This window comes from Podarcis gaigeae (genome assembly GCF_964106915.1).
Source record: "Podarcis gaigeae genome assembly, chromosome: 5".
Classification (NCBI taxonomy): domain Eukaryota; kingdom Metazoa; phylum Chordata; class Lepidosauria; order Squamata; family Lacertidae; genus Podarcis; species Podarcis gaigeae.
The window spans coordinates 97,069,131-97,093,705 of record NC_139681.1 but is presented as its reverse complement, the minus strand read 5'-3'; the positions used below and the strand labels follow the sequence as shown (position 1 = coordinate 97,093,705).

The window sequence follows — 24,575 nt, the reverse complement described above, 5'->3', positions numbered from 1 at the left end:
TGGCTGTGACGTCGCATGGGGGCAGTGCGTGCGTTAGTCACACACCGTCCAGACGTCACCTTCCTGCCCGCCCGCCCGCTACATTGTAAGGGGCATGTACGCTGGTCACTGCATTGAAAGGGAGCATGTACGTTGGTCACTGTTTTGAAGGGGAGTGAAGAACACACACACACAAAAAGTTAACTTGTTAATTTAACGTTTATTTCTATGAGGAGGAGTAATTCTGAGGGGTCAAACAAAGAAATAATAAAAAAGGGACAAAAAAGTTATTTTTATAATGACGAGGTTTGTGGCTCCCAGTTTTTTTCCCTTCGGAAACGGGTCCAAGTGGCTCTTTTTGTCTTAAAGGTTGCAGACCCCTGAACTAGATGATCTTTGGAAGGGACCCCCAGAGTCATCTAGTCCACCCCCTGGAATGCAGGAATCTCAGCTAAAGCATCCCTGACAGATGGCCATCCAACCTCTGCTTAGAAAGGAAGGAGAGTCCACCGCCTCCCGTTCCTCTGTCAAACAGCTCTTACTGCCAGAAAGTTCTTCCTGATATATAGCTGAAATCTCCTTTCTTGTAACTTGAAGCCATTGGTTTGGGTCCTATCCTAGAGCAGAAGACAAGCCTCCTCCCTCCTCCATGGGGCAGCCCTTCAAGATGTCTGTCATATCTCCTCTTTTCCAGGCTAAACATACCCATTTCCTTCAACCGTTCCTCATCAGGCTTTGTTTCCAGACCCTTGATCCTCTTGGTCGCCCTCCTCTGCACACCTTCCAGCTTGTCAATATCCAATATAAATTGTGGTGCCCAGAACCGGACGCAGGACTCCAGGTGGGGTCTGATCCCCTCTGATCCACAAAGCGTTTCCATGTGTCGTAGGAAGGCAGATATTGATCTGCTCTTCCACTGACTTGCATGGGAAGTTGTTCTTGCATGTTTGGCAAGAGAAACAGGGGGACGTCCTCTACGACCTGCGTACAGAAACCTGCCCCTTTGTGCCCCCTCCACTATTTATTTATTTCATCTGTATCCCACCTATTCCTCCAAGGAGCTCAAGGTGGCAAACATGGTTCTCTTCTTCCTCATTTAATACCCACAACAGCCCTGTGAGGTAGGTTAGGCTGAGTGGCAATGACTGTCCCAAGATCACCCAGCGAGCTTTATATCCAAGTGGGGATATAAAGGTCCTGCTCAAAAAACCGAACCACTACACCACTCTAAACCAGAGAGCAACCCCGTCGTACCTGCTTTCTAGGGCTGCAAATGCTTCCCTGTGGCTGCCAGCTGTGCTAGACAGCTCTCCCCCTGCCACCCACCCACCCAGGAGATGTTGCTGGATTCTCTCTCATGGTCTTCTGAGCCCAATTACCCACCTGCCAGCTACTGGCCCTGGATGCACCCAATTTAATGCTAGATTTGTAGCTGTACCAAATAACCAGCATTCATCCATTAATCGCCTCTCTCAAATTGCTCTCTCTGCCTCAAATGACATTTTACACAGAGTTCTGTGGTTCTTTCCCTTTTTTAAAAAATAATTTTTATTAATTTTCAATACATCACACTCATACACATTTTATCTGATTTTAACAAAATTCAAATTTCGGTCTTCCTTCGGCTTCTCTGGTAATCATCCATTTTTACCATTCAATACACATTTCTTTCATTATATTGCCATTTATCTTCCCTCATTTTTTCTATTTCCTTTAAACAATACCTCCTAGAGTTTTACACTGCTTCTTGAAACCCCACTAGCGTTGTTTGTACCTCACATATATTTTTCAGATATTCTACAAATTTCCCCCAATCTTCGATGAACTTTTGGTTTCGAGTATATCTTATTTTCCCAGTCAGTTTATCAAATTCCGAGTAGTCCGTTAATTTCATTCTCCATTCCTGGATTGTCGGTATTTCCTCTTGTTTCCATTTTTGGGCCATTAAAATTCTTGCTGCTGTAACTGCGTACTGGAAGAGTTTACAGTCTTTTCTTCTTATTTCTTTTCCTGTGATCCCTAAAAGAAAAGCTTCTGGTTTCTTAACAAGTTCTGTGGTTCTTTCCAGTCCAATTCTTCGACTTGCTTGCGTCCTTGTTTTTTAAAAACAGAAGGGCAGCAGAGGAAAGGGGCAGGCAAAGGAGGAGACCCTTCCCCTCTCTGTTCTCTTCCAGTTTAAGATTATCCTCCCCAGGCAGCTTTTTCACCCACAGACACTACACACCAGCCACATTCACAACACCATTCATTTAAGACATTTGTCTGTCTCGAGAGACAATGGAGTGTGCCTCTGGGGGTGAACTCAAAATGCAGCTGTGGCTGCAGAGACTGGTGACTTGTAACTGCTGCATCCTGCGTTGTTTTCCCGACCCGACCTGGCCACAGTGATCCATGCGACGGTCACCTCCAGGCTTGACTACTGTAATTCGCTCTACGCGGGGCTGCCCTTGAAGCTGTCCCAGAAACTCCAGCGGGTGCAGAATGCTGCAGCGAGGCTCCTCACGGGGTCCCTGCCATGGGAGCATATTCACCCAGTGCTTTACCAGTTGCACTGGCTCCCGGTGGAGTATTGGGTCAGGTTTAAGGTGCTGGTTTTGACCTTTAAAGCCCTTTGTGGCTTAGGGCTCTCGTATTTACGGGACCGCCTCTCCTGGTATGCCCCGCAGAGGAGCTCAAAGTCCATGTCATAGTTTAGGTCTCAGGCCCTAAGGAAGTAAGATTATCCCCCACCAGGGCCAGGGCCTTCTTAGTGATGGCTCCGACCTGGTGGAATGCTCTGTCCCATGAGACCAGGGCCCTGCAGGATTTAACTTCCTTCCACATGGCCTGTAAGACAGAGCTATTCCACCTGGCTTTCAATTTGAACTTAGCCTGATCTTGTATTCCCCTTCCTTCCCTCCTTCTCCTCCTTCTTTTTATGAGGATTACCAGCTCTGGGACCCCACAACTAATTCTCTCCTGGTCTCCTCACTGGCCCAAATAGGACTAATTTAGCCAGCTAGCCCTGGTGATCCTCTAATGTTTATTGGATGGATTTCCCCCTAAATTGATTTTTGAATTCTGAATTTATTGTTATTCACATTTTATACTATATTTTATGCTGTTTTTTGTTGCATCAGTTAAGTGTTTTAAATTTGTCGTTAGCCGCCCTGAGCCCGGTTTTCTGAACCGGGAAGGGCGGGGTATAAGTAAAAAAAAAATATATTATTATTATTATTACTATTATTATTAGCACTGAAGTGATCTCTTTGGGGCGCAAGCCTGGGCTGCGTGTATGGAGGTCTTGGGCTGCCTAGACAAGACCCCCCCCCAGCCTTGCCAGCGTGGTCCAAAGGAAAGCAGAGCAATACATTGGGCACCAACCTGGCTTCGGGCACCATGATACCACTTTAAGCAGTCACAACTTCCCCCAAATAATTCTCGGAGCTGTCGTTTGTTAAGGAGGTGCTGAGAGTTGATAGGAGATCTCTGTTCCCCACACAGAACTACAATTGCCGAAGCGGTTTAGCAGTCCATCCCTTTCCCCAGGGAATTCTAGAAATCACAGCTGATTTTCAGGCTGTGGAATGTGCTTTGCAATCCCTGTGAGCGACGCTCCCCCAAGCGCCAAGCACTGGGCCTGCAAAGCTCCTTCAACTGCATTTTCCAAGCACTCAATATTCAGGTGGCAGTTGGGCACTTGAGAAGCACTGCCCAGAAGGCTCTGCAAGCACTGCCAGTTATGCATGGCATCAGGTGTACGGCAGGTAGAGTCGCCACCTTTGGTAAGGCAAAATAAAGGACAGGTCAGGGGGTAATTTGGGGGCTAAACATTCCTTTACCTGGTGCAGAAACGACTTCAAAACACACACGGCTTGCAGTGGTTTATTCAATGAAGCAAACAATCAAAGCACTGTGATTTACAAATGTAAGGAAAATTTGCGTATTACATGCAAAGCTGGGCTTTGTAATGCTAACTGATTTGGCGCAAACCGAGATGAACTATAACATGGTCAATTGGACGTCTGAGTCACCATCCCTGACCCACCCGCCTCTGCCTGCGATAACTCTCCCTCTCTGCTCTCCTCCTCATGGACTCACACAAACTCTCGCTTTGCTCCTTCCACCCGACGCAGTGTTTTGAGGCTGAGGGGAGGATGAGCTCGAATGGGTGAAAAAATGTGGCCTGTTTGAAGTCCCCAAAAAAGAGGATGATCATGTTGTCTAGGGATGGGTGGCAAGAGCAGCTGGTCATGGCTTGGCTGAAATGGCCTCGTGGGCGAAATTTGGAGACCAGGAGAGCCAAATCTGGTTTGTGGGCTGGAGTTTCCCCTCCCCTGGCTAAGAGACTTTGACAATTAACTGGCATACAAACCCTGTTTAACAAATACTTCTGGGGCAACCCCCCCCCCCAGCAATATGAACAGCCAGCCAGTGCCACCACACCGTGACTCCATTTGAACCAGGAACGGCATGAGATTCTTGTGATGGTTTTTACAACAAAGCAGACCAAAGGAGAGAAGGGAATAATGAAGGAGAAAGCAAAGCTCAGCGGTAGGCAACCTAAGGCCCATGGGCCGGATCCAGCCCAATCACATTCTAAATGCGGTCCGCGGACGGTCTGGGAATCAGCGTGTTTTTACATGAGTAGAATGTGTTCTTTAATCCAAATTGCATCTCTGGGTTATTTGTGGGGCATAGGAATTTGTTCATTCGCCCCGCAAAAAAATATAGTCCAGCCCCCCCACAAGGTCTGAGGGAAGGTGGACTGGCCCACTGCTGAAAAATGTTGCTGACCCCTGGAAAAGCTGGACTGAGCCCTCGGGCCCCTGCGTGAACATCTGTAAACTCTCTTGCTGAACAGCAGCCTCTTCCACACTGGGGATAAATTTGCTGAACTCTCTTTATCTGGAAAAGTAGCTTAATAAGATGAGGGGCAGCCTGTGCCATTCCTCCGGGCGATTAGAGATAACAAGCAGCAATGGCCTCTTGGGAGCCCCTGCAGAAGGAGGTAAAGGTAAAGGGACCCCTGACCATTAGGTCCAGTCGTGACTGACTCTGGGGTTGCGGCGCTCATCTCGCTTTATGGGCTGAGGGAGCTGGCGTACAGCTTCCGGGTCACGTGGCCAGCAGGACTAAGCCGCTTCTGGCGAACCAGAGCAGCGCACGGAAATGCTGTTTACCTTCCCGCTGGAGCGATACCTATTTATCTACTTGCACTTTGACGTGCCTTTGAACTGCTAGGTGGGCAGGAGCAGGGACCGAGCAACGGGAGCTCACCCCGTCGCAGGGATTCAAACTGCCAACCTTCTGATCGGCAAGCCCTAGGCTCTGTGGTTTAACCCACAATTGGGATGTCAAGCACAGCTCTCATGACTTCCTCACTTCTTGGTTAAAGCACTGGTGGGCAGATGAGGCTGAAAAGCAGCTCCTAGCTCTCTGTGGCTCACGGCTGTGGAGCGGACAAGCCATCATTTCTGGAGCTATCTCAAAATACTCCTCCCCAGTAATGAAATGGAACAGAGTCCAGAAGGGACTTTGATGCTGTCATTCAGACATTGCAAGCCTGCGAGATCGCCTCACCCCATAGACACCCACTGGGCTGCTTCAATCAGTGGAACTGGCACTCTTACAGGTGCCACACAATCCCTGTTCTGCATTTGTAAGAAATCACATCTTTTAGTGTGGCAGCACTTAAACTCTGGAACTCCTTGCCACTTGACAGCAGGGCTTCACCGTACTCTTTTCGGTACCTGCTAAAAACATTTTTGTTTAGAGAAGCCCACCCAGGCATGTAAAATGTTGATGTATGTTTCAATCTGTTGTTAGTTAATTGCTGATTTTATCTTGAATGTTTTAAAGAGTTGTTCTTACTGTTTTTTACTGTTACATTTATTGTTTTATTGCTTTGAGGAAAGGGAATCATCTCCCAACTATATAAAATCCTCACAGTTGGCTGCCCTTCCTCTCACTTCATTAAGACTAAAATGGGGGAAATATTTTGCAGAAGAAGGAACAAATTTGGAATAAAAACTACCTTTAGGCTCCATCTCAGTTAGAACTCTAGAAAATGCTTTTCAAATAGCACATTGCCCTGCCAGATTATATAGAATTAATCACAACACTTCCAACCTTTGCTGGCATGAATGCAATTTACCTGACTCTCTGGTACGCATGTGGTGGTTTTGCACCAAAACTATTCCCTTTTGGGGGGAAAGTTTTTTTGAATAATCAAATGATAGGACAATTGCCACAACCAGACCAAAAATTAACCCCACTGTTGTGTTTTACTCCTCAGATTAAGAATGTAAATGATAAAGCCCTTTTAGGAACTCCACTCCAGATTTGTGTAGGGTTTGCTCCTTCGTCTTTTATTCTCCCAAAGATGTCCCGCAAGGCAGCGGGTACAAAACTGCTTTTGAATCTTATACCCAGTGTTGTTTTTTTCTGGGGGGGACGCAGGGGAACGCATACCCCTAAACATTTTGTTAATCTAAGTCTGGCCTCATTGAGGGGCAGCATTTCAATATGAGTAGGAAAATGAGAGTACCCCTAAACGTTTTTTTCCAGAAAAAAGCACTGCTTATACCTAAATAGATGCTGAACTGAAGGCCCTGCTTTTACCCCCACCTCTGAAAAGTCTCGCCAGCAGTTTCCCTGCCCCCTGCTAGTGAGATTTTACTGGGCATTGCCCACATTCCGTCAGGCACATTTTCAGAGTCTTAGGGTCTAGTAACTTGCTTCCCTTGGCACCCACACTTTTCAAAACAGAAGCTGAGAAGTCCCGATATCTTCATCCGACATCCAATTCTCATCTTGCACAAAGCAATTACAGAACAGCGGAAGACACACGCTTGTCTCTCTGCGTAACTAGGGGCTATTAGTGAGGACAACGCGCCAAGTTGGTCCCTGGATTATTTCCCTTGTCGGTTACTGAGAACTCGGGATGAAATTTCCAGCTCAACGTGATCTTTATGAAAATGAAGACACCGGCGGCACTTTCCGAATTATTGAAATGCAGCTGCGTTTGTTTTTTCTCTCTATTTTTTTTAAAAAAAATATTATTCCCAGTATGTTTCTGAAGGAAGACTCAAGGAGACTGAAGGGCCCTCCTCACTATTTGTTTCTCCTGAAATCCTGCGCAGTGGTTGTGCTTTCGATGCAACCAGCTCATTAAAGCTGATAAGTTGGTAGCATTTGAGTCCAGATAAGGAGACTAATTTCCTGCTGCTGCCCTTTCCCCCTGCCAAGGGACGGTGGGGCTCATTGTGCCCTCTGCCCATTATTGATCTGATGGTGGCTGTGCCGGCAGCAAAGCCACCAATTCAGACAGAAACGTTTTTTAATTTGGGGTGGCAGAGGCAGGAGACTTGCATTTTTCATCGTCTTATTTCATAGAATCGTAAAATTGCATACCCTCCAAGTATCCCGATTTTTCAGCAACAGTCCTGGAATTACAAAAGCCATCCCGGTTTCTGATTTGATCCCGGAATGTACTGGTTTCTGCAGCCTCGGCAGGGGCTGCGATTCTCCAGTAGTTCACCACCGGAGGCACACTCCATTGTCCCTTATATATACCGTATTTTTCCGTGTACAAGACGACCCCTATTTTTTGGGACCGCAACAAAAAATGGGAGGGATTGCCCAGAGTTGTTGAGCTATTTTTTTTGGGGGGGGAGATATTGCCCAGAGTTTCAGAGCTTTTGGGCAGGGGGGTCACCGCTGCTAATCGCTCTACAGCCTGCCCACAAATCGCATGAATTGCCAAGGCCAGCAGTCGTCAGCACGCTCACTACAAATCACACGCCCAATTGCCGCCGGCTGCTGCCACCAATCGCCTGTCCCCTCTCTTCTATCTGTGCATAAGACGACTTACAATTTTTGCCTATTATTTCTAAGGAAAAAATATCGTTTTATACACGGAAAAATACGGTATACATCTATAAATTTTATTTCTCATTTTTTCCGAGATACTTTGACACTAGTACAAGCCTGTATTTCCCAACAAAAATAAGTATTTTGACTTCCCCACGTTCCTTTTGTGGTTTCTTACATTTTTAAAATTTGTAACACCGCATCTCCTTCATTACTCCAATTAATAATTTATCCCTAGTTATCTTCTCACGTTAATTTTAACTGTTTGGTTTAAGTTAATCCTGCTAATGAAGTTATATGTGTACAATAACAATTCAAATAGCCACAATCCACACACACAGACACGTCTTTTATTGTCTCTTGAGACAGACAGATGCCGACAAAATGGTTGGGTGATCCTGAAAAAGCTCTAGAGGGATGTGTGTTTTAGGGTGGGCAATCCTGAGAGACAGGATTTGCATGGTATGAATGCGGCCTTTAAAGCTGAACCAAAACTTTAGAATTTCTGTTTTGTAGATAAATGGGTTAGAGGGAGTTAGTAGGAGGCTCTTTTAATGACGTAACTTATCTATAGCTTTGCCAATGCAACTGTTAGTTCATGCCATTATTAAACAAATGCAACTCCCTTTATTCATTTATGCCATTGCTTTGTTCTCCTCAAATTTCACAATGCCACTAAGCTTTGAACATCAATAAACAAACTGATTTGTCTCATGCTGCTTCCAGGCAACCTGTTTGTTGCTCATTTAATCCTCATTTGTTAAGATGAGCATGCATCAAAGCAAGTCTTATTCCACACTTTCCAGGTGTTTTCCTGCCGCTCTCTTTATCCTAAAAAGCATAATAATTTTAATTTTATTATTTGTATCCCACCCATCTGATTGGCAGCTTCCAACATATATTAAAAAATAACAAAACATTACACATTAATTTTTTTTGGAGAAGCGGATCTATTGTATTTTAAGACTATTGTATTTTAATATTTTGTTGGAAGCCACCCAGAGTGGCTGGGGAAACCCAACCAGATGGGCGGGGTAAAAATAATAAATTATTATTATTATTATTATTATTATTATTATTATTATTATTCAATGCCTCCCAATCAACTGTAATCGTGCAAACCGAATTTGAGCCCAGGGTCACTGCTGAGCAAATTTAACCCCTGATTAAAGGACATACTGTACTTAGCATGGGCTCATTGGCATGGTACAAACTAGCGTAGATTGGAAACTGACACTGGGTGATGGGAATTGTAGTCCACGCAGAGGACACAACACCAGCTATTCCTGACGGAGAGCGACTGCAGCAGTTCTGTTTTCCTTCTCTGCCTCTATTTACACAGCGAGTGTTTCTTGATGAGGGAGTAGGAAATAAGTGACTGGGGATCAGTTCCCCCCATGGTATTTCGGGAGCGTTTTGGAAAGGTGTCTTGTTCATTTTCCTGGGGAAATAAGAACTGTTTACCTCTGGAGAGCATTTCTTCTCTGTTCAAAGCCAATTGCCACATGGCTGTTACAGTAATGGGCCTTGACATTTCAGTGGCATTTTCAAAACACACTGTCCAAAAGCCATTTGCCACGGTGTGCGGATGAGCAATCTATGAGCTATTAAAGTGATGAATTCAGGGTGTCTGCTACCTCCTAAGTACCTCTTCTAATATACTGCATTTTTCGCTCTATAGGATGCACCCAACCGTAGGACACATCTTGTTTTAGAGCTCTCTCTCTCTGCTGAAGCCAGGAGAGTCTTGCTCTCCCGGCTTCAGCAAAAGGAACCCAGAGCCTGCAGAGCGCAGTGGGAACTCGCGCTGTGCTCCGAAGGCTTCAGCGAAAGCTCCGGAGCATGAAGGGAACGCTCCCTCTGCGCTTCGGAGGCTTCGCATTGCTACTGCTGAAGCCAAGGAGCCTGCATTCACTCCATAGGACGCACACACATTTCCCCTTAATTTTTGGAGGGGAAAAAGTGCGTCCTATAGAGCGAAAAATACGGTAGCTCTTCTGCCCACGTAACTCTGAGCATCCCTTCAGTTGCTCCAACAAAGACATCTGCATATGGTGTTTTCTGCGAATGGTTCACAGTTCACCAAGGGGCAGGGGCTAAGGGACTGTCTATAAAATATGGGCAACACAGAAGGCATTGGCCATTAGTTACCATGGAACAAAGTCTGGCACAGGGTGTGTGGGTGTTTCTTTAAGAGCCCTTTAAAGTGACAATATCCCTAGCCATGCCTAGTCCCTGCTGGGTTCTGTTTGCATCTGTATGCAAAGGGGTTTGGCAGACTGGCTTGTAATTATTATTATTATTATTATTATTATTATTATTATTATTATTATTTCTACCCCAACCATCTGGCTGGGTTTCCCCAGCCACTCTCGGTGGCTTCCAACATTAAAACTTGTAAAGGTAGAAACATAAAAATAACTCATGGCTAATAGTCAAAACAAAAAAAATTCCTTCCAGTAGCACCTTAAAGACCAACTAAGTTAGTTCTAGGTATGAGCTTTCGTGTGCATGCACACTTCTTCAGATACACTGAAACAGAAGTCACCAGACCCTTCTATATAGTGAGAAGGTGGGGAGGGGTATTACTCCGAAGGGTGGTGGGAATGGGTGATTGGCAGATAGCTATGATGAGCCTGTTGACGACTCTTAACGACTGCAATAGGTCTTACAGGAAAAAGCAAGGGGTGAGAAGGTGAAAAATGGCTTTGTCATGTATAATGAGATAAGAATCCAATGTCTTTGTTCAGACCAGGGCTCTCCATGGTTTTAAGTTTGGTAATAAGTTGCAATTCAGCAGCTTCTCTTTCCAGTCTATTTCTGAATAATAATCAGAATAATTGGGCTAATAATCAGTATTGCTGCAAGTTAGTTGTATTTATTGATTTGGGGTTTTCTCCCCCCCTCCCCCAGCTTCTCTAAATGCAATTCATAAAAGATTTCTGTGCTTAAAATACTGCAGTTTTGCGTGTTTCCTCTAATAACTTTGTACTTGACCAGGAGGAAATGCTCAAGCAGGGATACTGACGGAGAATAGAATGTCCCTATTTTCATTGGGGGAATGTTGGACAGCCTGCAATTCCATGGTTCTAGGATGAGATGGTCAAGTTTGCATTTCAGAAAGTATTGATCTGATGTGTAGAGATCTTTTCTATTCTTATTAATTCAAGAGGTTTCTGGAAGCTTCTCTGTGTGAAACAAGCAGGAGCTCCGAAGGAGTTATTCCTTCAGAGAAGCTGCGTACATCTGGCTTAAAATGGTTATGTTATCTCTTCTGTCAAGGTCATGCTGACTATAAAAGGTCAGAAGGAGCCTGGATTTTCACTTCCTTCTGGTGTGGTGTTCTGTACATAGTATGCTTAGCGTTAAGGTTTAATCTTATTATAAGTTATTGTAAGTTTAAGCTACGTCTGCTGCAACTGGATTTCTTATGGACAGGGCCAATCCTGATAGCACTGGATTTGTGACCATTATGGTTTTCCCAGTAGTGATGTATGGAAGTGAGAGCTGGACCATAATGAAGGCTGATTGCCAAAGAATTGATGCTTTTGAATTCTGGTGCTGGAGGAGACTCTTGAGAGTCTCATGGACTGCAAGAAGATCAAACTGATCCATTCTGAAGGAAATCAGCCCTGAGTGCTCACTGGAAGGACAGATCCTGAAGCTGAGGCTCCAAGACTTTGGCCACCTCATGAGAAGAAAAGACTCCCTGGAAAAGACCCTGATGTTGGGAAAGATGGAGGGCACAAGGAGAAGGGGACGGCAGAGGACGAGATGGTGGGACAGTGTTCTTGAAGCTACCAACATGAGTTTGACCAAACTGCGGGAGGCAGTGGAAGACAGGAGTGCCTGGCGTGCTCTGGTCCAGGGGGTCACGAAGAGGCAGACATGACTAAACGACTAAACAACAACAACATGCTCATTTGCCTTCAAAAGCAGCAAAGCTCTGCTGGATGAAGTATCAATTGCCTCTGGTCTATTTTTTGGAAATCCTGCAACGTGTTTTAAGCTTTTACTCTGCTAACTATGCTCTGGATCATACTGAGCAGAATTTCACAACAGAGATGGCTGTAAGCAGAGATGCCCGGCTTTTACTGGACAAAGGTAAAAGTCACAATCGCTCCTCCACCCTCTTTTGACATCACCCAGTGACATCATCCACCCACGTATGACATCACACAGTGACATCAGCTGATGGAGGGGCTGGTGTCATTTTGGGGAAATGGCCTCACAGGCCAGTTTGAACCCCACGAGGAACCAAGACTGGCCTGCAGGCGACAGACAGAAGTACTTACATGGAGGTTAGATGTCGTCATAGAATCAACCTACCATTGGAAGGGACCCCCAGGGTCATCTAGTCCAACCTCCTGCAGTCGTGTCAAAGTGAGTGATGTTCCACACTTTCCAGTGCATTTTCCTCTAGCTTTCCTTGTTGCAAAGAGTCTGATCTTTTGGGAAAGTTGGCTTGTTATGCCCAACCTCCCAAATAACCTGAATTTGCCACTCTTATATGGGATCATTTTGCCCCATTTCCACTTAATTCTGCTGTACATGTAAATCCAGTCTCAAACATGCTTCTGGATAAAACAGATATATATTTTTGTGGGCTGATCCCCTCCTTGGTCATTGTCCTTTGTTCTTTCTTTGCTTTCAAAACTATATTCCCACTTACAAATGCTGTTAGTTTTAGGGTTTTTAAGAAGGAAAAAAAAGTTTTAAATATCTATTCTCAACAGTAATAAAGAATCAGGAATAAGTAATACCCCCAGAGACCTCTTTCACTTAGATGTAGAATGATGGGCAGAAATGCTGCTGTTCTTTTTACGTATTTAGATGAAACCAGAACATTCCCTGCTGGCAGGGTAATAAGTATTGCAGCAAATCTATTTATTTCTCATTTTTTGACAAAGAAAAGAGGCAGCAATAAAAATTTTGTGGCCTGCAGTCTTGCCAGTCAAGTCTTCTCAACGCAGTTATAAAGATAAATGCCAAACACACGTTTTGAAATAAATATTTGCCTGAAGGGAAAAATAAGATTTCTGTGAATGACCCAACTGGCTTTAGAGAACGCTCTTTAATATTTACGGAATCGCTTGATCCTGAAATCGCTTTGTATCCAACTCTGTTTCTTCCAAACAAAAGAGAAACAGCTGTAGGGTTTTATCCACAAGAAAGTAAGGTTCAGATTCAATTGGCAGAAATAAAGCCTGGTTTTCCAGCAGCTGGACTCTTAAAAGGTAAAGGTAAAGGGACCCCTGACCATTAGGTCGTGGCTGACTCTGGGGCTGCGGCGCTCATCTCACTTTATTGGCCAGCATGACTAAGCCGCTTCTGGCGAACCAGAGCAGCGCATGGAAACGCCGTTTACCTTCCCGCCGGAGTGGTACCTATTTATCTACTTGCACTTTGATGTGCTTTTGAACTGCTAGGTTGGCAGGAGCAGGGACCGAGCAATGGGAGCTCACCCCGTCGCGGGGATTCGAACCACCGACCTTCTGATCGGCAAGCCCTAGGCTCTGTGGTTTAACCCACAGCGCCACCCACGTCCCTGCTGGACTCTTAGATGACCCGCTGGACTCTTAGACGACCACAAATTATCAGAGAGGGCTACCGATGAATGCTAGCCAGTCGGAGGCAGCAATCCTTCTGAATACCAGTTGCTGGAAACTGCAGAAGGGGAGAGGGCTCTTGAGTTCGAATCCTACTTGCATCTGGTCAGCCCCTGTGAGAACAGGATGCTGGACAACATGGGCCCTTGGCTTGACCAGGGGTGGACTTTGGCAATCTTTCATAACGTGGTATCCCCTGCGAGGCCAAAAGTGGGCACCCCTGAATGGATATACTCAATCTAATTTGCGCATTTTATTCAAGAATTACTTTTTATTCTGTGTAAGAAGGAATTTTGGTGGATCTGACCATGGTTTTACTGCATATGTAAAGACTGCTGTTTTGTTTTGTTTTCTCCCTTCTTCTTTGGATGTTGCCATGGTCTTTGGCTAGTGAAATAAAAAATGTTTTAACTCGCTTGCGGGAACAGCTCAGAGGCCGTGAAAGAAGGAAGGTTAACAACAGAAAGAATTAGAGGAACCATCGGAAGTGACTATGGAAAGCAGTAGAAGTATGAGATGATCAGAACCCTCCAAACTTGAAGCATGGGAAGTCCTATTTATAATCTGGCAGAATATTCGGATTACTTGATATGTATATGTATAATTTGGAATATTTAATGTGTTGTGATTGGATTGTTAAAGTGGAAAATTGAATAAAAATGAATTTTTTAAAAAGAAATAAAAAATGTTAAATTTAAATTTAATTATGGATCTTCTTGATTTTGCACCCCCTCAGCTCAGTGCCCTGCAGGGGAACCTCTAGCACCGCCCTAAATCTCTTGCCTTCTTACGATCACAGTGGCCAGCCAAAATAGCTCTGAGAAGCCCACCAGTGGCACCAGAAGACTCCAACCTATGACCCCCAGAACCTGGCATTCAAGGACCTACCAACTGCTAGTAGCCACTGACGGCCTTTATCCTGGATGTGTCCCAGTCCTCATTCTACTTGGTGGCCATTGCTCCATCCCGGTGGCAGGGAGTTCCACAGTTAAACTTTGCGCTGTGTAACAAATTTCTTTTGCCTGCCCCCAATCGTCCGACATTCATTGCCCCTGAGTTCTCGTATGGTGAGACAGGGAGAAAAAAATTATCAATATCCATCTTCTCCAAGCAACCCCCCCACCCACAATCTTTTCCACCTCAGTCATGCCCCTAGCTCCGCATTTGCCTATCATGATTAAAAAAAACCTGGCTGATAACAAAATACAAAAGATATATGTTGCATTCAGGTCCTTCTTGGGGCCTGGTCTCTTCTGGAGTAATCTGCCATATTTCAAAAAGTGAAAATCAAATGTTGGGCTTTATTTTTATTTTTTTTAGTTTTGTCCAAAGTTGCTGAGTTTTTTTGCTTCTTGCAAAATCTCGAAAGAACACACACAGTTTTTGAGCTGTTTTTAAGGGAAATCGCCAACAACGACAGTGCCGACACGGCTTGCCATACATTTGGATTTCCCCAGAGGTTTAAAGCGATTTCCGCCCGGACTCTGTTTCCGACGGCCAATTGCTGGCTGTGTCTGGGAAACTCCAGACGTATGGCAAACCCGAGTTATGCTTACTTTTTTAAAAAACTGAAAAATACTTTCTTTTGGGTTAAGCCACGTGAAACATCGTGAGGGAAAGGCAGGGTGCCGAAGCCTAGAAAAATAAAGAAATAAACGTACAGTTATGCAGATGTAGAGCAACAGCATGCCAACACGCACGCGTATGAATTTGGAGACGAGGGTTCAAGTTCCTACTCCTCCGTGAAGCTCACTGGGTGATCTTCTGAAAGGGATGAAGGACGGATACAGCGTCCAGTATCGTCTTTCCTCACCACCCCTCAGACTGGCCTACCTCGCAGGGGTGTTGTGCAGGAGATAAACCAGGAGGGAAGGAGGAGAATCATGCATGCTGCCTGTTATGTACTGAGGTTCTCACCCTGGGCCAGCAAGAGGATACTGTAGACAGTTTTCACTCAGGTCCACATATGCAAATAGGGGATTGAAAGTGACGTTCAGTGATTGGATAGTTACAGAAAGTGGTTACAGTTGCGTTGTAGTGGAGCTCTATATAAGCAGGCTGGCTGAACCCTTCAGTTCAGTTCAGTTCAGTTCTGGCATGTGAATAAACAAGAGCTGTTGAAGAATTGCGGTGTTCACCCACAACTTAACACTGCCTTTGGAGAAAAAGGTGGGAATATCACTGCAACAAAATAAATAAATAAATAGGTTCAAACCAAGCACATGGCAGCCGCGGGGCCACTACAGTTAGAAAAACAGGGACCACCAAGGGCAAACTCCCCTCCCCTAATCTCTTTTAGATTGAAACCGAAATCGGAAAGGGGAAAGGATGTGGAAATCCCACGGAACTTTCTAGAACCTCCCGCCATGCGCCTCTTCGCGGCCGCCATTTTGAAGGCAGAGTCAGAAGCGGCCATTTTGAAAAGTGCAAGCCGAATTAGGGAACCCGGAAACGAGGTTCCCCTTCGCACTCACATCCACACACCCTTTGTGACGGTGACGGTTTTACAACGAGGGGCCGAGAAAGACATTCATGTGCAGCCCCTTACAAAAGAAAGCCCTCTGATCGTAACACGGTTGAATTCCTGAGGGCGAAGTAGCTGGGAATGGACATGGGGCCAGGCAGGATCAGGCCCCCATCCCAATGCATTATTTTACACAGTACCGCCAAGCCCCGGCGGTGCCTCCCGGCCCAAGCGGAAAGCTCCGTCCTCCTAAGACATGTGCGGCTGGACTCGCGGCTTCCTCCTCAGAGGAAAGGGCCCTCGCACTCCTCCGCCTCGTCCCTCTCCGGGTCGGCCTCGTAGTCCTCCAGGTCGGACAGCGGCTGCCCGTCGCCTCCTGCGACGTGCTCGGAGACAGTGCTGCGCATGGTGACGCGAGTGCTGCTGGGCGAGTACTTGCGCGAGCCCAGCTTCTGGAAGCGCCGGCGGCACATCACGTCCTTGAACATCTCCCGGAAGCGGGTGGACATCAGGTTGTAGAGGATGGGATTGGCGGCCGAGCTCAGGTAGAAGAAGACGCCTGAGATGATGTGCACGTACTGGAACATCCCCAGCATCCGGTCGGTCCAGTGGGTCACGAAGCTCCAGACCAGGCGGTCGGTGTGGAAGGGAGCCCAGCAGATCCCAAAGACGACCACCAGCGCGACTGAGGGGCAGAGAGAAGATTGTGAGAGAGGAGAACACCTGTCGGGGCGGCATTCAAACACAAGACCTCTCCCCCATGCTTTTCAACATCTACATGCAGCCGCTGGGAGAGATCATCAGGGGGTTTGGGCTGCATGTTCATCAGTATGTGGATGATACCCAGCTCTACCTCTCTTTCAAATCAGTGAAGGCGGTGAAGGTCCTGTTTGAGTGTCTGGAGGTGGCTAGAGGATGGATGGCAGCAAACAGATTGAGGTTGAATCCTGACAAGACAGGAGTACTGTTTTTGGGGGACAGGGGGCAGGCGAGTGGGGGGACTCCCTGGTCCTGAACAGGGTAACTGTGTCCCTGAAGGATCAGGAGCGCAGCCTGGGAGTCATTCTGGACTCACAGCTGTCCATGGAGGCGCAGGTCAATTCTGTGTCCAGGGCAGCTGTCTACCAGCTCCATCTGGTACGCAGGATGAGACCCTCCCTGCCCGCGGACTGCCTTGCCAGAGTGGTGCATGCTCTGGTTATCTCCCACTTGGACTACTGCAGTGCACTCTACGTGGGGCTACCTTTGAAGGTGACCCGGAAACTACAACTAATCCAGAATGTGGCAGCTAGACTGGTGACTGGGAGCGGCCGCTGAGACCACATAACACCAGTCTTGAAAGACCTTCACTGGCTCCCAGTACTTTTCCGAGCACAATTCAAAGTGTTGGTGTTGACCTAAACGGCCTCGGTCCAGTATACCCGAAGGAGTGTCTCCACCCCCATCGTTCTGCCCGGACACTGAGGTCCAGCTCCGAGGGCCTTTTGGCAGTTCCCTCACTGTGAGAAGTCAAGTTACAGGGAACCATACAGAGGGCCTTCTCGGTAGTGGCACCCACCCTGTGGAATGCCCTCCCACCAGATGTCAAAGAGAAATATATCTACCAAACTTTCAGAAGACATCTGAAGGCAGCCCTGTTTAGGGAAGCTTTTAATGTTTAATAGGTTATTGTATTTTACTGTTAGGTATTATTATTATTATTATTATTACTACTACTACTACTACTATTAGACCGCTCTTTCCCTGCGGAGCATCGCCATCATGGCTAACAGCCATCGAGAGCCTTCGCCTGTGGGAAATCAAGGAAATGGCGGTTAGGAACCAAAGGCCTTTTGGTGGTAGTAGCAAAGTACTGGAAAGTTCTGGAAGGAACGTGGTGTAAGAGAGCATGACAGTTAGCTGTGGCAGAAAACCTAACAAATTAAAGCTTGTGAGGGGTTTGAATCGAAAGGGCACATTTACAGCAGATTGGTATACCTTTACTGTGTATTTAGCTAAGGAGGACATGGAAGAACCTTCTTCCCTACACCGAGGAATATTCTGGCGTACATAATTTTAAACTAGAATCTGTTTATTCATTTGGATTGGGCTGGAATCGCGTGACAGGGGGAAATTTAATGACAAAATCAGAGAGAGGCAGAGAATTCTCTACACTGATCAGCAACCGGGGGGAAATGGACAGGAAAAGTTCTCTCCCCCCCCCCAAAAAAAAAGCAATGGAGGTGAGGTGAGGTGGGGGAAGAAGGAAAGTATTCTGTCCTAAATCCAGGACTTGGATTCTCGCCAGCTTTCCTACAGAAAGTCCCCTGCCATGTCGTCCTCCCCACAAATCCCACTGTTTCGCCTATGATGAAATTAATGTTTAATTTAAACTATGGACCCAAGGCTTTTTTTCAGCCGGTACTCAGTTCCGACCTCACTGGCGGAGGAAGAGGAGTGCGGGGGGAGCGCACCGTCCCCGGCAGTGCGATCCCAGTGGGGTGGCATTGCGGCTGCCCTCCCACTGGACGCCTGTGGGTGGCGCGCCATGCCCCCGGGATGCGCTCCAGCCCCGCCCTCGCCTGCTCTCCGCCCCTCTCCATGCCAGAGCATGAAACTCTGCACTGTCCGAACCTTCTCAGGTAGGTGCCATTGTTGCTTTAAGAGAACAAGGGTGGCATTCATGCTGAGTTCCAGCACCACGCATGCATGTGTTTGTGCGCGCGCACACATTTACAAATGGTATGTTTTAGCTGAAATATAGTGGTACCTTGGTTCTCAAACGCCTTAATAAATGTGTTTTTCAACACTTTTTTGCAGTTCATTATAAATCCTTTCCCAGAAGTCTTTTACCTTGCGGCATGTCCACCACATGTGGTAAAAGCTTCCTTTTCTCCCCTTACATTTCCAGCATTTATTATCATGAGTATGATACATTTTTTGCTAGCTTCACTGGTGTTAAGTACCATCTATACATCATTTTCATCAAATTTTCTCTTAATACACTACATGCTGTAAATTTAATTCCTTTTTTCCACAACTTCTCCCAGTCTTCCATCATAATGTTGTGCCAGTTCTCAAACACCTTGGTACTCAAAACGCCCTGCTTCTCAAATGCTGAAAACCCGGAAATAAGTGTTTCATTTTTTGAACATTTTTCGGAAGCTGAACGTCCGATGAGGCTGTCGGCTATTGTTTCTGGGGCGCCTGCACCAATTAGAAGCCAAGACTTGGTTTTCGATTACGTTTGGCGCTTTTGTTTTTGCCGTTTGTTTTGCTATTTCTTTTTGAGGCTTTTTCAGTTAATTTGTTTTCCTGACTGTGTGGAACCCAGTTTGGCTACTGATTGATTGTGTGACTGCAGAAATGGGTTAAAGCTCCCCATCCAAACAATGACTATCATCACTGCAGGTAAGAAAAAATATTAATTTTATTTTTTTATGATCTACACTACTGTCTTATTTATTTTATAGTGCAGGACATTGATTATTGCTTTCATTTTGTGGATCAATAGTCTCGTTAGATAGTAAAATCCATGTTAAATGGCTGTTTTAGGGGTTGTTTTTAAAAGTCTGGGACGGATTAATCTGTTTTGCATTACTTTCTAAGGGAAAAAGCACCTTGGGTTTGGAATGCTTTGGTTTTGGAACGGAATTCTGGAACAGATAAGAAGAAGAAGAAGAAGAAGAAGAAGAAGAAGAAGAAGAAGAAGAAGAAGAAGAAGAAGAGTTTGGATTTGATATCCCGCCTTTCACTCCCCTTAAGGAGTCTCAAAGCGGCTAACAATCTCCTTTCCCTTCCTCCCCCACAACAAACACTCTGTGAGGTGAGTGGGGCTGAGAGACTTCAGAGAAGTGTGACCAGCAGCATAGCTGTCAAGTTCCCTTATTTGAAGGGACAGACCCTTATTCCAGCGCCATGTCCTGCTGCTGTCCCTTATTGATGGATGTCCCTTAAATGATGTCCCTTAAATTTCAAAGGAAGCAGCTCCCCTCCCTCCCTCCCTCCCTTCCTCTCTGCCGGCCAGGGAGGAGGGAGGCTCCAACTGTGTTGCTTGGCTGTGTTGCTCACCCAATAAGAAGTCTAAGAACGACTGGGGGGTGGAGCTTGCATGCCTTGTGTGTGGCTAGTTAATGCAAGCTGAGGAGGTTTTTGAATGCTGGATGCCATTTTGTTGCATGTGCTGCTGCAAACTTTGCAGTGCAAAGCCAGGCCGGGGAGCCATCTTAAGTTGAGGCTGCATAGGCCTTGTGGTGCATGTGATTCAGATTCTATTCAGTTGAACCTCTGGTTACAAAGTTGGTTGGGCAGTGTTCTCGAAGCTACCAGCATGAGTTTGACCAGACTGCAGGAGGACAGGAAGACTGGAGTGCCTGGAACAGGTGAGGCTGCAGGTCCCTTATTTTCAAGGCTGCTGGTCCCTTATTTTCAAGGCTGCTGGTCCCTTATTTTCAAATCTGTAAATTGACAGCTATGACCAGCAGCTGCATGTGGAGGAGCAGGGATGCGAACCCGGTTCACCAGATTATGAGTCCACCACTCTTAACCACTACACCACACTGGTATAGTGTGGTGTAGATTAAGGCTGCTTTTTTATGTTTTAATTGGTTTAAGCTAACAACAATAAAATAGTACAACATACTAAAATCATTCATTATAAAATTAATTCAAATCAAATTGATGGCAACCATTGGGCTAGAGGTCTGTGAAGATTACCAAAGGAGGGAGTCAGGCTGTGCCCTGGCCAAAGGCCTGGTGGAACAGCTCTGTTTTGAAGGCCCTGCGGATAGATGTCAAGTCCCGCAGGGCCCTAGTCTCTTGTGACAGAGCGTTCCACCAGATCGGGGCCAGTACTGAAAAAGCCCTGGCTCTGGCTGAGGCCAGCCTAACCTCTCTGTGGCCCGGGACCTCCAAGATGTTCTTATTTCAAGACCGTAAGTTCCTCTGTGGGACATACCAGGAGAGGCAGTCCCATAGGTACGAGGGTCCTAGGCTGTATATTTTAATCTTGTTTTTAAAGTTGTATTTCCATCAGCTTGTTTTTATTATTGGTTGTTAACCGCCCTGAGCCTGGTCTTGGCTGGGGAGGGCGCGGTATAAATATTATTATTATTATTATTATTATTATTATTATTATTTGAGAACCATGGTACCACTGCACAGAGAAGGCACATAACCAACTCCTGGCAGTATGACAGCTAAAGATAATACAGTGGTATCTCGGGTTAGGTCCGTTCTTAACCTGAAACTGTTCTTAACCTGAAGCACCACTTTAGCTAATGGGGCCTCCTGTTGCCGCCGCGCCGCCGCCGCCGCCGCATGATTTCTGTTCTCATCCTGAAGCAAAGTTCTTAACCTGAAGCACTATTTCTGGGTTAGCGGGGTCTGTAACCTGAAGCGTAAGTAACCCAAGGTACCACTGTATATGCCTTTTCTGACACCCCATTCACTGGCGAAAGAAATTAATGGGCAACACAAAGGCAAAGACTGTAGCCCTAGTTCTGGGAATAAGAAGAAAGCAAGTAACACCCCCCCCCCAATATTTTTCCCAAAACGCCACGCAGCTCCTGGGCCCCTCAACTCACACAGCATGTTGGTCACCTGCCTCCTGCGGACTTTCTTCTGCTGGAGGCGGATGTTGTGGTAGTCGCAGTTGCTGGCCGACTTGGCCTCTAGAGCCTCCAGCATCTTCTCCTTCCTGAGCTGCAGGCCGATGAGCAGGTACAAGATGCTGATGACGCCCATGGGCACGAAGAAGAAGATGATGGTGGTCACCTGGATGATGAGGTTGTACATCAAGCGGGACTTGACCAGGGTGCAGGTGGCCGAGTCAGGGACCACCCCCCGGGCGGGGACGTGGAGGGTCTGGATGCCGTGCAAGCTGGTGTTGGGGATGGAGCAGATGACGGACAGGACCCAGACGGTGACGATGACCCTCTTGGCGTGGTTCTTGGTCACCACGTACTTGGCCTTGAGAGGGTGCACCACGGCGATGTAGCGCTCCACGCTGAGGGCCGTCACGTTGAGGATGGAGGCGAAGCAGACGGCCTCGAAGAGCAGCGTCTTGAAGCAGCAGCCGCCTGCGCCCAGAAGGAACGGGTAGTTGCTCCACATCTCGTAGATCTCCAGCGGCATGCCCAGAAGGAGGACCAGCAGGTCCGAGACGGCCAGGCTGAAGAGGTAATAGTTGGTGGGCGTCCTCATGAATCGGTGCTGGATGATGACCAGGCAGGTTAGGGCGTTGCCCACGGCGCCCACCAAAAAAATCAGGAGGTACGTGGTGCAGATGGGGACGAAGAACCCCGACCGGCGAGGCCCCAAGTACTTCAGGCGGAGCTCCTCTATGGTCATGTTCAGGTCTTCGGGGTCAAAGTAAGGCTCTTCTCGACTGCTGTCATTGCACAGGTCCTTGTAGGCTGCTTGCTCCAGCAGCTCCAGGATGGATAGCTTTAATTCCAAGTGGGAGCAGTTGACAGAGGGATACATGGCCCCGAGCTGGAAAAAGAGAGAGAAGAGGAGTTAAGAAGAGCCTGGCTGCCGGATGAGACCACAGACCATTCTGATCCTGCCTCCTTATGAGGAACAGTTGAGTCAGGAGGCTATGTTTAACCTGCAAATGAGGAGACTGACAGGAAATAAGATAGCCCCCTTCAAATATCTCAAGGGCTATCACAGGGAAGATGGAGCATGCTTGTTTTCTCCTGCTCTGGAGGGTAGGTGTTGGAACCAGCCAGTCAATTGGTGCTTAGCATAGCATAGAAAAAAGACACAATGAGGCAGCGAGTATTTTCATAATGCTGGAGAGCTGGTCCTTTCAGCCTTTCTCCTCCGGCAGCTTTTTATTATCTCCTTTGTTCTCCCAGCCGCATGGCCGTTTTTTCAAAGTCTCCTGTTACCTCATCCGGTCAAGGCTTGACACTCCCCTCTCCGTATAAGGTAATCATTGCCCAGAGGAATGTCAGGGGGCCCCTGCAGTATTTACAAGCCTCTGCCTTAGCTGTATGACTCCCACATGCCCTCTTTATTTTATTAATCAGAGTCATAAATGTCCGTTCCAACACGATTATAACGAGCGCGATAAGCGACTCTTGTGAAACCGGAAGCGGGCCGCGGACTGGAGAACCATGCAGTACATATAGAGATTAAAGAAGGAATACATTGAATACATCAACACAAAATAATGCAAATAACTACTATAATGATCACTAAAATTAATAAATGTCGAAGCCAACTTCCATCCGGAAGCCAAGAATATAAGAATTCTGATTCCAAGCTGCATGGTAGGCTTCCTTTGCTAGTTTTTTAGCCATGCACTGGTGTTGCTTCTACAGCACTGAGATTGGTCACTGTATGTTCCTGTAAGAGAACAAGAGTTATTAAACATGAATTTCAATGTATATTGACAGTTTGGATATATGCCCCATGATTCTTTCCCCTCTCTAATTTGAAAACAAATGGAGGCAGGCTCATGGGGGGTCAATTGTACTGGAGGCCAAAAAGTTTGCTTAGGGGATATAATATTTGTAAATCGAAAAGATCCATTGACAGGCACACCATGAAGCATTATGCCTGAATGGCTGGCAAAAGGGGGCATGTGCATACATAACCAACATTTAGAAGCATGCAATAAACTAGTAAACTTAATCATATCTTGCACAAAAATATTATTCCTCCATATCTTATGATAATTTTCTCCCCTAAAAGTCTTATTCAACAAAGCTGTTCTTATAGTTCGAGAGTGGCTGAGCCGTGGATGCTGCCAGCCAGAGTAGGATTCTGATGACTGCGGCTTGCCAGCTGATAAGGTGAAATATGGTGGTTTCAACTGGACTGGGTCGTCTGCTTCTCTTCCTTGTATAATGGTGCAGGAAAGGATGGCAAGGCAAATGATGAGGAAGGCAAACACTGCCAGATGCAGTTCGTGTGTAGCACCTTTAGGTGGCGCATGCGGAAAGGTTTCGATGCTTCATCCACAAAATGTTGACAAAGTGTAGGGGAGTTCCGCATGCTGTGAGGCAGGACAACCCACTGATATCGCTGGGTGGGCTGCAAATTGTTATAAACTGGCAATGTAAAAGCAAACCGTTCCTGTCTGCTGGAGCCAGTGGGATGAAGACAGTTCAATGTGGCCAAAAGTCAATTGTTCAGAAATAAGCTGTTCAGAAACGTGATGGTGCCATTGCTGCGGATTTTTCTTTTGGTGGAGGCCACTGTTCTATCCACACTGAGGTATCAATGATCTTGGTTTGCCACGCTGGAAACGTTGTATCGGTGGCTACAGGCTGGTTTTTATTTTGCGCTGCTGCCAGCAGATGGGCCTTGTGGATGGCTGTACCTACAGACTGACAAATGCGAAGCATAGCTGCTGTGTCTGTGGTAGGATTGTGTATTATCGGGCGGAATCTTACAACCTTACAATCCTCATTTGCATTTTCAAAGGCCAATTGTTTGATAATTATTTGTTTGGCTTCAGGATTTTCAATTTGTCTATTCACTGCTGTAAGCAGCCTGTCCATAAAGGAAGAATATGATTCTCTAGGTTCTTGTCTGATTGAACCCCACCTAGACTGAACACTGGAGGGTTCAGGAATTTTTCTCATTGCTTGTTGAGCAGCAAGAGCAGTATCCCTCAACAGGATTTGCAGCAGTGTGGCTTGCACTGAAGCCTGATCAAAGGGACCACGCCCCAT

General features: G+C 46.4%; 1 protein-coding gene across 1 annotated transcript in view; it reads right to left on the bottom strand.

Moving 5' to 3' along the window:
- Positions 1 to 13,778: 13,778 nt before the first annotated feature.
- NMUR1 (neuromedin U receptor 1) overlaps positions 13,779 to 24,575 on the bottom strand; it is a 31,151-nt gene continuing 20,354 nt past the window's right edge. Inside the window, exons 2-3 of the mRNA XM_083739752.1 lie at positions 21,471 to 22,380; positions 13,779 to 16,591 (exon numbers count right to left, since the gene is read on the bottom strand). Of these exons, the coding sequence (XP_083595878.1) occupies positions 16,191 to 16,591; positions 21,471 to 22,380 (1,311 nt within the window). The 3' untranslated portion in view covers positions 13,779 to 16,190. The remainder of the gene's footprint in view (positions 16,592 to 21,470; positions 22,381 to 24,575) is intronic.